This window comes from Tachysurus fulvidraco, chromosome 4 (assembly GCF_022655615.1).
Source record: "Tachysurus fulvidraco isolate hzauxx_2018 chromosome 4, HZAU_PFXX_2.0, whole genome shotgun sequence".
Classification (NCBI taxonomy): Eukaryota; Metazoa; Chordata; class Actinopteri; order Siluriformes; family Bagridae; genus Tachysurus; species Tachysurus fulvidraco.
In genome coordinates this window covers 19952421-19965273 of record NC_062521.1, presented here as the reverse complement: position 1 = coordinate 19965273, position 12853 = coordinate 19952421, and the positions used below count along the sequence as shown (strand labels likewise).

At 37.6% G+C, this 12853-nt stretch overlaps 1 protein-coding gene across 3 annotated transcripts in view; it reads right to left on the bottom strand.

Annotated features, from left to right (window-relative positions):
* LOC113661016 (adhesion G protein-coupled receptor A1) overlaps positions 1-12853 on the bottom strand; it is a 191052-nt gene that overhangs the window by 17826 nt on the left and 160373 nt on the right. For all 3 annotated transcript variants that reach the window (XM_027174915.2, XM_047812765.1, XM_027174916.2), the window contains 2 exons: positions 6274-6401; positions 2726-2849 (listed from right to left, as the gene is read on the bottom strand). In XM_027174915.2, coding sequence (XP_027030716.1) covers positions 2726-2849; positions 6274-6401 — 252 coding nt within the window. The remainder of the gene's footprint in view (positions 1-2725; positions 2850-6273; positions 6402-12853) is intronic.

Genomic DNA, 12853 nt, shown 5'->3' with positions numbered 1-12853 from the left:
CCATCTAACTCAATTTTGTTCAATCTTCACTAAATTTGGCTCACATCATGTTGAAACCTGTCTAAACAAAAGCTATCAGAGGAACTTTGATATTCAGAATTGTTCTCCAGATATAAATTTGGTGCACAAAGTAGAGAAACCATGAGGAAAAAAAAAACATGCTTTTAAATTGCAAGAAGGATAGAATTTTTATTTCAGAGCTGTAGCAATCATAACTGCAGGTCAGACACACAACAGACAATGCCACAGGTCACAGTAGTTGCCACCCTGCTGCACATTTGTTCATCTAGACCTCTCCTCCTTCAGGCAGAGAATTCCACTACGGTCTGTGGTCAAAACACGTACAGTATATCATGAGCGAAACTAAAAATCGGTCCTGATTGTTTTTTTAACCAAAGTTTACAGCTGTGCTATCCTGTGATTTCTTGGAAAACTTGGGAAACTGTAGAGTGTTTGCAATGATAATAATGATGATGATAATGATGATGATGATGATCATGAGGATTATTATTATTATTATCAATGAGACCCTGTGGTATAATGTACTGGTCAAAATTAATACGTAATCCAGCTATTGACATGTTTCAGCCCTCTCATCTAATAGCTCCACCAGCTGCCGTTTTCATCTGAAAGCATTCAAGTAAGTTGGCGGGTCAGAAATAACAGAAATCTGTCAGTGTAGCAGTTTTTAAGAAACAGGTGGGCTGAAAATCTTATTGTAAACACTAACTATTTTATAATAGCATTTATGAGACCAGGCAAGTGTTATTGCATCATAAAATACATGAGCCTATTTTTAGCCCGTATAAAAATAAAGGCCATGCAACACTGGTTTTCATGGGCTAGTGGAAAGCAGGTTGACTTCAGGCCACTGGTCAGTCGATTTTTTTTAGTAATTTTAGTAAACAGCAAGCATCCATATACACTCCACAACATTTATTTATTTATTTTAATCCAGTGTTAAAATATATGATGACATTAAACATTAATTCTGGGCACTTTCATTACAGTTCTGAAACTAGGTTACCTTTGCAGATACTGTCAATGAAGGAACTCTGTTCAGGAAACCATTCCTGAGCAATGAGAGGCGGCAAAAACATATACATATATATTTCATATATTTTCATTTTGAATGACAGAAGAAATAAGAAAATTGTCACCATATGACCAAGCATCAACCATGTTTAGTGTTGTTAAAAAAGGGTAATATGCATCACACCGCCTGTTTTTAAATGCCCAGCAGTCACTTTTCCCAAAAACCACTGAAAGCTCTAAAGCTGCTATTGAGGCTTCATTCCATCCAAGTCAACTCCTGGACAAGCCCAAGAAGCCCTTCACCAATGGTGAGCTTTTAAAAAAAAGCAAAGACTCAATGCTAACACATTATTCACAGACAATTTTAAAACAAAGAAGACAAAAATGGCGCCAGTGTGCTGATGTATCTGTAAACGAGAATTAAAACTTATTAACTGTATTAACATGTTTCGGTTCCTATTGCTGCCTACTGATATGTGAACTTTATTACTGTCACAGTGACTTTACTGTAGTAAAGTAAAATGCCATTACATTTTTTGTTTATTTCGTCAGCATATAATTAGGGAGATGTTGGTTGAAATGCTAACTTCCAAAATGATTGGTGATGTTTCCAATTTTTACATTCATTGATTCTTTTCTGTTCTTATGTCAAATGTCATGTCAATTAGTTAGAATGAAATGTTACAGAAAACTGGTCTAAAAAAAAGTTTGGATCTTAACTTTTTTAAGATCCAAAGTTATCAGTAGGTGCTAAATTTGTGTGTGGGCTAAATCGGGAGTGTAGAATGAAACGTTTCAGTGAGCGAGAGCTGAGTGCGAATGTGTATCATGAATAAACTTTGAGCTATATTTATCAGGATTCTGGCTATGAAATGGTATTTTCAAAAGGCAATTACAGGCTTTAATGAGCTGCATGACTGTAGTTTCTTCTAAAAGCTACTTAACCAGTGATGTCTTCTGATGGCCTACATACTTTTATAGCTACAATTTTCACTTGTTTGACAGAGTAAAGCATTAGTTCTCACACTTTACTCTTCAGCGCTGAAATGTTATTCAGTGAGCCTGAAAGGAATGCTGTATGACTCACCATATTCAGAAGGTTGAAGTCTCCATTCCAGCTGTTTCTGAGTTTACCACTGACCAGCTAGACATTGGCTCAACGGCTCTACATTTATAACAACACATTAGTCTTTGAATTGCCACATCTCTAGGGTCTGGAAAGCAGGGCTATAACCGTCTTGTATATTATAGGTCACTATTTAATATTACAGATTGGGCTACTCTTCAGGAATGGCTACCATTAATGCATGCGAATGCAGTCAATATATACTTTGCTTAGTACATGTCTGAATAAATGAATGGTGCCCTGGAGGTAAGATACGTGCACACAAACCAATCTTTAAAAAGCTCCAGTGGGATGGGGATAAATAATGCAGACCAATAGCTAAGATCCATTAAGGAAGAGGTCATCAAGAATGTAGCCATTGTTAGTACCACTGGCAGCACACACAGTGAAAAACCTGTATACATTAGGAAGTCAGTGCACATCAGTATGCACAAAAATAACATTTCAGTAGGCAGCATTGCTTAGAGGAAAAGAGAGTGAGAGTGAGAGAGAGAGAGAGAGAGAGAGAGAGAGAGCATGAAAGGATTTAAAGAGTGTGTGATTATGAAAAGGCTGAGGACTCACCGCTTGGCAGAAAATTGGGTATTTGATGCGGTTGATGCCTCCGGCGAACACAGCGAACGTCAGAGCTGTGTGGAAACAGAAGTTCAGGAGCATGTGCCATCCCTTCCTGCTGATCCGGATTGTACTGTTACAAAAAGAACATATAACACAGTTGTGTGTGGGCTACGTTTTACACTTTAAAGCCTTAATCAAGAATTCTCCAGCTCAATCGAATGGAGTGCCTGTGTATAGGGGTCTGGGGATCATCCTTTAAAACCCGGCTGTAGTTTGTTCCAAATCTTTCTGCTGTTTGTAGTACTGTGACAACAAAGCATATGAAGTGTACACTTCCCATACTTAATAAGTTTAGTTTCTGCTGTTTTTGCCTGTTGGGATAAATAATGTTAAACATGTTCTCATTCATCATGCATAAGCACTCATCATCTACTTTATTTGAAGTGTTCTTCTTATAGAATTATATATTATTAGAGAATTTTGCATAAAAAAAGAATGCAAAAAATTTTTTTGGCTAACAAATGTGAGCTGACAAAAAGTCTATAATAACCTAAAAACAGCCACTCTTTACAACCAGCATGAGCAGAAAAGTTACACCCTGGTCTATGTCCAATTTTCAGAGAAAAGTTATTTGTATCTCCTACAGCATCAGGTTCCTGGTTTTCTGCTCTCATGCCTCACTATATGCAGTCCGAGATGCTGTTCTGCTAACCACGGTTGTATAAACCGCTGGTATTTTAGTTAACTAGATATTCTGGTCATTCCCCTCTGACCTTTTTCATCAACAATGCATTTGTACTCCGAGAACTGCAAGCTCACCTAATGTTTATTTTTGTTTTTCACATCATTTACTGTGTAGACTCTAGAGACTGTGGAGGAAAATATCAGGAGAACAGTAGTTTCTAAAATACTCAAAGCCCACCCGACGTCAGCATCTATGCCATGGACAAGGTGGACGATATTTTCCACATTCTCTTTGATGTGAGGATTAACCGAAGCCTGTCTTGACCTGTATCTGCTTTGTGACTGATTGGCCGAAATTGCATGAATGGGGGCCAAAAAATGTGGTTAATGATTCATATGAGAGTAGATGTTACGGTTCAACCCGGACGTTTGGCCATGTGCTTCTGTTTATGTTCCGTGTCACGTATCTGCCCCGCCTTTATTTACTCCTCCCCGTCTCTACACACCTGTTCCCTATTGTTAATCGTTGTGTCTATTTAAGCGTGCATCGAATCATCGTCAGTGTTCCCTCGTCCTCTGTCTAGTCAAGTTCGTCTGTGTTCCTGTTCTGTGTTTATTATTTATTAAACCCTGTTTATTTGAAGCTATCCTGCGTGTATAAAAATTTATGTCAGAATTGTTTATACTGACTGAAAATATTTTGTTTGTAAATTTCCATGTTCATTTTCCACAAAAATAGTTAAAGTGTTTAGGATATGTAACATCATAAAAATAACAACCCGATACAACACCAACTGTTATAGGAAAACCATGTGGCACGTGAACCAGCATGCTATTTAGTCACTCACTTAAATACTTTAATATTGAACAGAAAGTAAGAGAAAAATCGTCTTGTCTGGAGTTAAAAATATATCTCCCAAAAATAGTGCCCTATGCACACTACAAAGTGACTCTATCTGTCTATAAATCTGCAATGCTGAGGCAGGAGGGAGCAGTCGAGACTGTAAACGCTTCAGAGGGTCATTCAGCATTAACCTGGCATCCCCAGAAGAACGCCATGTGAACGCCATGTTTGTGTTTATCTGGGTATTAGAGTGTGTATGTCTGGGTGGGTACGGTAACAAGAGGACAACAGTCAGGACTGCAGGATAAAATACATTCATTATCATCATCCAAACAGCTACAGAAAAACTGCTCCAACAAATGAAAGAAGGTGACATCGAAGTGTAGAATAATATTATCTAATCCGAGGTAAATAAAGGCTGAGTGAGAAGCAAATGTGTGTGGATCAGTATCTACACTTTAGAAGTCTGTGGGCGTTGATGAGTGTGTAGACACAGGGACACGGCTCCCATCTCAATGACTAAGACAGTCTGTTAGACAGGCCTGACTCATAGCAAGCAGCCCAGTGCCAGTTTAAAGAAAACAACTGAAGAGGAAGGATGAGGAAGAGGAAAAAGATGAAAGCTGAGGCTAGAGGTGTGCTGTAGTGGTGAGATCAACAAATCAAGACAGTTTAGTTTAAGATGGATTGTTTTTCAGCTGTTACCAATGCTTTGCTGGATAGTCAGAAGGGTGAATTAACCTTACAGATCTGTTGGATGTTGAAACAGATACATGCACCTGTGAGCACATGAGTAATGTCCCATTACACACATTATACACACAATTACATATACCAACAGCAAAAGCTTAGAAATTAATAACATCAACGCTTACAAAACAGTACAACCATAATGTTCACCCAATGAATCTGTAAATAATGTTCAATTTATTAACATTGAGCTTCAAGACACATTGAAACAGTGCTTCTGATCTCCTAAATGCACTCTGTGTGTGAAAACCGACGTTTAAAAACTGTCAGCCAAAGAACCATAAAAACGCTCAAGACTAAAGAAGTCTAAATGCAAGTTCAACTAGATTTGTAAAGTTTGTTGCGACAAACTTCGATGTTGGATTTGACGCTGCAAGTATTCGCAAAGGCCGATGCTTTTTGGAGGCGAGTGGAAAGAAAGATTGTGACAGCTACTGGACTGCTGAGGTGCCAATACTTTTGGAGGCAAGCGGACATGAGCACGTGACGTGATCCGAATACCCGTGAGGCAGTGCCCCTCATTGTGCTGAGTGTTTTGATATGTCACATGTCCATGTTGTGCAAATTTTTAATTTTCACGTGACATCCATGTTGTGCAAATTTTTGTTTTCGCTTGTTTTGGGGGTGGGGCTACACGTGACGTCATGTCACGGTTTTAATAAATTTTTGGCTAATAATAATAATAATAATAATAATAATAATAATAATAATAAGCTTATAACGGAAATCAGAATGTTGGCTTCTACAAAGCCAACATAATAAGTTTTATGTAAAGTGTTGTGAAAGAAGAAAGCTGTTAATTGCCTGAATAGTTCCATAACCCAAGTTTAAATGGTCCCACAATATAAACATGTCATAAAGTCTCTTGGGAAGGCTCGAGCAACAAGAAGTCTAGTCCTTCTTGTTATAGATTTGAATTTCAAAATCTATTACTGAGAAATCATTTCAGACCTGTGTCCTTGCTGTGATTTTGGCCCAGTTTACAGTAGATGAAACTTAACACCTTAACTGTTGAGCCACCGGGAAATATACAGCCAGAGCATATATACTGTAATGGCCTGACTGTCTGTCATATTTATGTGTTGGATTAAAAATCATAAATATGTTCAAAAGTTGGTTAGAAAATTCCATATGTTTAGCTGAAATTGGCTTAACTAATGTTACCTGGAGCTGAACTGGACTAAGGCTAAGAAGAAAAGAGGACCATGTGCATCTCTATAGCGCCCCAATGACTTGGAAAATTAGACTCTAATGAGAGCGGATGGAACTGACCTACCTGTGGTGCACTATGTAAGTGATGATGGAAGCAAAAAGGCAGAGCAGCATGACAGCGGTGCAAGCATACACGACCGGGTGCAGGAAGTCCCCCGGGTATGGAGGGAACGACAGCACCTTCTTCAGATCCTGCAAGGAAGCAGAAAGGGACAGTCAGTACCGGTATTGAACTATTTTGGCAGTGACATCATCAAGGACAGCTGGGAATCAGGCAGCAGGCAGAGAGAAGCTGAGTAACCATGACAGCAAGGCATATCAGCGCCAATAAGAACAGAACGTATGAGCAATGGCACTCACTCAATCCTGTTTATCTGATAACAACAATAAAAAACACCTGCAGCACTATAAAAAGGACATGTGACCGATTATTTAGATGCATAATGCCTGCAAAGAGACACTGAGAGATTTCCACACAAAGGTAATATAGAGCTTTCGAGCCTGAATGTGACTCATTTACAGTCTCGTTGACTGTAAAAACATATAACTTGTAATTTTCATGGAACATAATTCTAATCAATATAACAATTTCTTTTTCCAGGAACTTTTCAGCTGTCTTTCAATAAAATGGTTAGTTGTCACTGCCGCAATACCAATGGATGTGTGAATGAACAAATGATTATTCATCTGTATTAACTAATTTAGCCAGGCCAGGGTTGAAATGGATCCAGAGTCTAGCCCCTAAACCCTCCCTGAATGGGTCATCACAGAGCATCATGTTATTAGGAGGAAACCAGAAAACCTGAAGAAAACGTACATGGGCCAATCAAAAACATGCAAAACCACACAAAGCAGTGACCTTAGCTCAGGTGTGCACAAACTTACCAAAACTGGACAGTGGAAAACTTTTCCATTCTTCAACACAAGTCAGCTTCTTGGCTTTTAGGATTGCAACCCAGTAAGTTCTTCTCCTGTTGGAGCTTATCCACCACAAGCCTTGATGAGTAGAGCATTCTGAGATGCTTTTCCACCCACCATGATTGTAAAGAGTGATTATTGGAGTTACATGTCAGCTCAAACTGGTCTGGCCATTATCTTCTGTTTCTGACATGAGCTGACAAATCAGCCTTGCTGACATTTGGTGAACTGGCTTCCAGACAGAGGAAATCTCATAACAAAAGGGATTTTTTAAAAATAGCCAGGCCACAGTCTGGCCAAGCAAAATGACACGCTGCAGAAGAATGCTCATTGCACCATCTCCACAAAATCTGTCTATATGATTTCCAAGCACATCCAAGGCTGGCAAAGTGCATACTTAAGACTGATACCCATCTTGACAAGTTATTCACAGCTCAGAAAAGAGAAAAATTGTAATAATGTTTGACAGATTCCGTGTATAATAACACAGAACGCTGTGACCTTGTGCTATTGCATTCACATTTTCCACACAAACACCTGAAAGCTCAGTCAAGTGTTGCACAATTTTTACTTAGTGTGGCTCTGGTAACATACAAACAGCTGTCCACTTCCAGCACAGTGAATTTGCACGATGGGCTGAATATCACTATATTTTGAAGGGGGTCTGGATCCATACCATGGCAAAGAATAAAGTCGAATCATCAAGTCTTTGTCATCTTTTGATTGATGGCAGTTGATTGATTGGATTTTGACTGTTTTTTCGATTGCTTACATTTACATTTATGGCATGTGGCTGTCTGGCTTATCCAGATCAGCATACAAAAGTGCTGTAAAGCATCTATCAGTGATTACATCAATAGTGCATCAGTAGCTCATGGACTAAGAATACCATCAGTCTAAAAACTCTGTATGTATTATAGCAAAAAAAGTGGACGGAAACCATTTTGTTAGTTCTAAAATGGGGATCTAATGCGTTTGGCTATCTAGGCGAAGTTCATTCCACTAACTAATAGCCAGAACAGAGAAGAGTCTTGATGCATACCTTCCTTGTACTCAGAGAAATGGTGAGACCAGTCAAACAGTGCTAGAATATTCGAGGAAGTGTGGTGCAGTGTGGGGTGTGATAAGTGCTTTGTGGTTAGTGGGCACTGGTCCATTTTTAGGTTTGTAGGCAAGCGTCAGTGTTAAATCTGATGCAGACGTCTACCTACCTGAAGCCAGAGGAAGATTGTGCAGCACACCATATTACGATGGAACAATATTAAGCAAGCACAGGCTAATTTACTTAAAAACATGACCGCAACGTATGAAAAATTATGCAAGTTCTATTAGAGGAAGATTCATGAATAAATAAGTAACACAACATGTAAGGTTTGTTGTTAAGTTAAGATAAGTAATGGTTTGGTTGTGTGACATCCTGAAGCGTTTTATTACTGTTATACAACAGTACTTTTTTGATACTGATACAATTTTTAATTCATTAATAAGTGATAGTAAAAAAAATTGCCATTCATAGTCACAATTAATATTGTGAAATGTCTTGCGACATTTTGCTTGCAGTTATCACAGTTAATATGACATACTTAAACAACAACCAAACGCAGCTTGTCATCTAACCAATAAACCAGCAAGCACAAACGCCACTTTCGTAAAGCCTCTCTATTGAACTCATTGATTGTTACAAAGCTATGACATTGTAGTCTCCTTCCACACATTCTGAATAAACTTTTACTTACAGAAAGCTTCACCATGTAAATGATTATATTATTTGTTAAAGAACATGTTATTTATTTAATTTGTTTATGTAGTAATGTTAGGGTCAGTGTTAGGGTTAGGGTTAGAAGAACAAAAATGTAGGGCATCCACGTAAACCTAAAATGTGAATGATAGTATAGAGAAATTATTTACTACCTTCTGACCAATCATATTCATGCCCAGTTCAGCCATAAAACTCTATCTGTATGCCAATTGGTTCTCTCAGCACCAGAACTTTGGCCTATCCAGGTAACCCTTTATTATCCTGACCATCTTGCTGTGCACATTCTACTCCACAAAGGACCACTTTTTAAAAAAAAAAAAATCTATCACTGTCACTATCACTGTTTCTTATCTCCACGTCTGAGCACATACAACCAGGCAAGTAAAATTTGCAATTAATTTTTTTACAAATATGCTGCTTTGTTTGTATTAATAAAAATGTGTAAGTATGAATCTTTATGGGGAGGTTTTTTGTAAGGCAAAAGCAGCCTACTGAGCCAATGCTGTACAAATCACAGTTGTCTTTTAAATGCTAATACATCTTTTGCAGAAATCCATAGACTAGTGTGGAATGCAGCATTGTGTCTAAGTAGTGGTTGCCCAGTGGTTAAGCTGTTGGGCTAATAATCAAAAGTAGTTTTGATTTCAAATCCCAGCATTAACACTGCTGGGCCCTTGCGATAAACGTAAGCTTTTCTGTATAAGGGTATCTTGTAAACGCAGTACAGTTTTTCGTAGGGATTAATAATTTGTATTAAATTGTGAATGCATATACCTAACATGTACGAAAATACCTCCATTAAGGCTGTTTAACAATTAAAAACATATTTACAATTCCGACACTAATCTAGTCACACTGACTTCCTTTTGGGCTTTTAGAAAAAAGGGTTCTTTCACAAGTTGTTTAAAGATATATTGTATAATAAAGGGTTGTTCGCTTTCAAAAGGCACTGCAAATGTTGTAAAGAACCTTTAAGGGTTCCCATGAAGGGACAACCAAAAGGACCCCAATGGCTTTCTCCATTCTCTATAACAGTATGTATGCTTTCATTCCAATAGTATAGATTAAGCTTTTGAGAAAAAAGTTAATGTAGCTTCATGTTTCAGGTTGAAACAAGATATTTTCTTATATGAGTATGCTAACATAAAGTTACAGTTTATACTGTATACAGGTCTTGGCATGATTTGGCTGTCACTGATTGAACATATGCAACTGTTAATAAAGATTTTTAACACATTTTAAAGAAAACATAATGTAACCAATTTCATGTTGTAAACATGGACAGCCAATGACAATGCTGTTGAAGTGAAAGAAATCTCTCTCAGAGCGTTACGATGCTGATCTAAAAGCCAAAAATAGCACGACAGAATACAAAAGTACAGTACGTAGTCATTTCTTTAAGTAATTCTAGCATAACTGCAGAATCTTTTAGAATTCAGCTGAGATATTAGACATAAGACAATACGCTTTTTTATTAGGATCCTCTTGTACAGTGTGATTCTACAAATTCTGTTAATATTATTAACACAATTTGTAGAATCACACTGTACAAGAGGATCCTAATAAAAAAAGCGTGCAGCTCAGATCACTGGATATATTCCTGAAGCCATATCTTCAGATCTAGATTTTTTATCTTTAGATCTTTTTAAATCTTTTTTCTACAATTATTTAATGATAGGTAACTGATCCGGTTAATTAGAAATCATACTAATTATTACTTAGTATTATGGTATAATCCCAGGCTTCACTACCCTGATATATTTTAACCTGCAGATCATTCCAGCTGAGCTCTCAATAAGTCATTAAAGCCTATCACTATATTAGCGTAGCCATGAGGCTAAAGCCTTTCGCCACTCCAGCCTATAACCAAGCAGCTAGAACCTCTCAGCTTTAGATTAGCTGTAACTCTAAATCCTTTAAACCTGGGCACACAAGCTTGGCGACAGCTACTAGACCCTGTCAGTACATTAACAATGCAATGCTGCAAAAGCATTAGCCTAGCTGCTTCGCTAATCCCTGCAATCCATGCTAATACAAGCAGGTTGAACGCTGAAATCAAGTCGGCTGCTGCTGTTGAGGTTCTACAGGCTCATTATTCACACTGTTTGATCCAAGCCTTGCTAAGCCTCTGTAGCCTTAGCTGACTCTTAAAGTAGGATGCAAAACCTGAAGAGGGAAAAAAATTGAAAGTCAGGGTTAGAAAAAAATAAAAGAGTGAGAGAAAGCGAGAGAGTACAAGGGCAGAGAAAATAATAGAATAGTGGGAGTTGTAAATATTTATCCCCACAAACGAGGCAGGGAATTTCATCAGATCTGTGACACACACACAAAAAGACACAAAGAAATGGTTTTATACACACACACACACACACACACACACACACACACACACACACACACACACACACACACACACACACACACACACACACACACACACACACACACACAGGTGTGACTAGCTGGCCAGGAGATGAAAAACTTTTGGCTGGTAGCCCAAGCACTCACAGGCTTTATCATCCTTATTAAGCATTGACTTATCTGGAACTAAAGTTAACAAATATAAAAACCCTGATAGATAGATAGATAGATAGATAGATAGATAGATAGATAGATAGATAGATAGATAGATAGATAGATAGATAGATAGATAGATAGATAGATAGATAGATAGATAGATAGATAGATAGATAGATAGATTTAGAAAAGCAGAAATCTCTCTCTCTCTCTTTCTCTCTCTCTCTCTCTCTCTCTCTCGTAATATAAGCAATGAAATCATGATTTGCTGAGAAACATAATATTCTTACGTAAATAATCGGTCATATTAAAAAATAATATTTTTCTTAAACTTGACTGATCCTGAATCCTTAATCTCATCTTTCCCCTCACACCAACATGTTCACATCCATATAACTCAACTTAATTTGTATAGCATTTATATATATATATATATATATATATTTTTTTTTTCCAGAAATCCAGAATGAGATCCTTCATTATTACCTATCATACAGTATTACATATTAGCACAGACCAATTCATATAAAACCTCTGTGAAACAGAATAACTTATGGGAGGCACCACACACAAATACACACAAATAAACACACACACACACACACACACACACACACACACACACACACACACACACACACCACAAGGAATAAAATGTTATGTAGCATTAAAGAAACACTCAAAATCTTACTACCAGCATATAGATACTATATAGAGCTAAAACATTGCAGTAACCTGTATAACGTAATGATGGCACTTTTAAAACACACCCATGCTGCTACAATGATGAGAGATCCAAAAAACAGGTGGAGTGACCTTGAAAAACAGCATTATAACACCCAAACTTCAAAAAAAGACCTGAAATGTAATTTAGGAGTAAAGTCACAAAGATCTTTCATTATCTGGGACTTTCGGTTCTAGCTAGGGACTTGCTCCTCAGGGAATAATGACTCAGTTTCAATAGTCACTAAATTTTAATCATTGATGCTTTCAAACTGTATTCAATTTAATAGAAGCACAGCATATTGAATTATGTTTTGCATAATTTTGCCCAGACACAAACCCACACACCCACACGCACCCACACACTTAGGGACAAATTATTCTAACTTCAAACACAAACTCAGATTCACATGCTCAACAAAATAGCAAAAAGAAAACTGCAAATCAAATGTATTAAATCTACATAACATGTAGCGGAAGCTACCACCTTCGAGCCCTTAAGCAAGGACCTTAACCCTTAACTGTAAGTCTCTCTGGATAAGGATCTCTGCCAGACACCATAAATCTGAACATTACATGTAAATTCTTTGGAAATAACCCTTCCTCAGCTATGCAAAACAGCAAAGAAAATCATTGTTGACAAGTGGTCTATAATAAAAACATTATCTCGGGTGTCAGCACTTTGTGCAAGTCAGCTCTTTGTCTCCAACACACCGCTGTCTTGGGT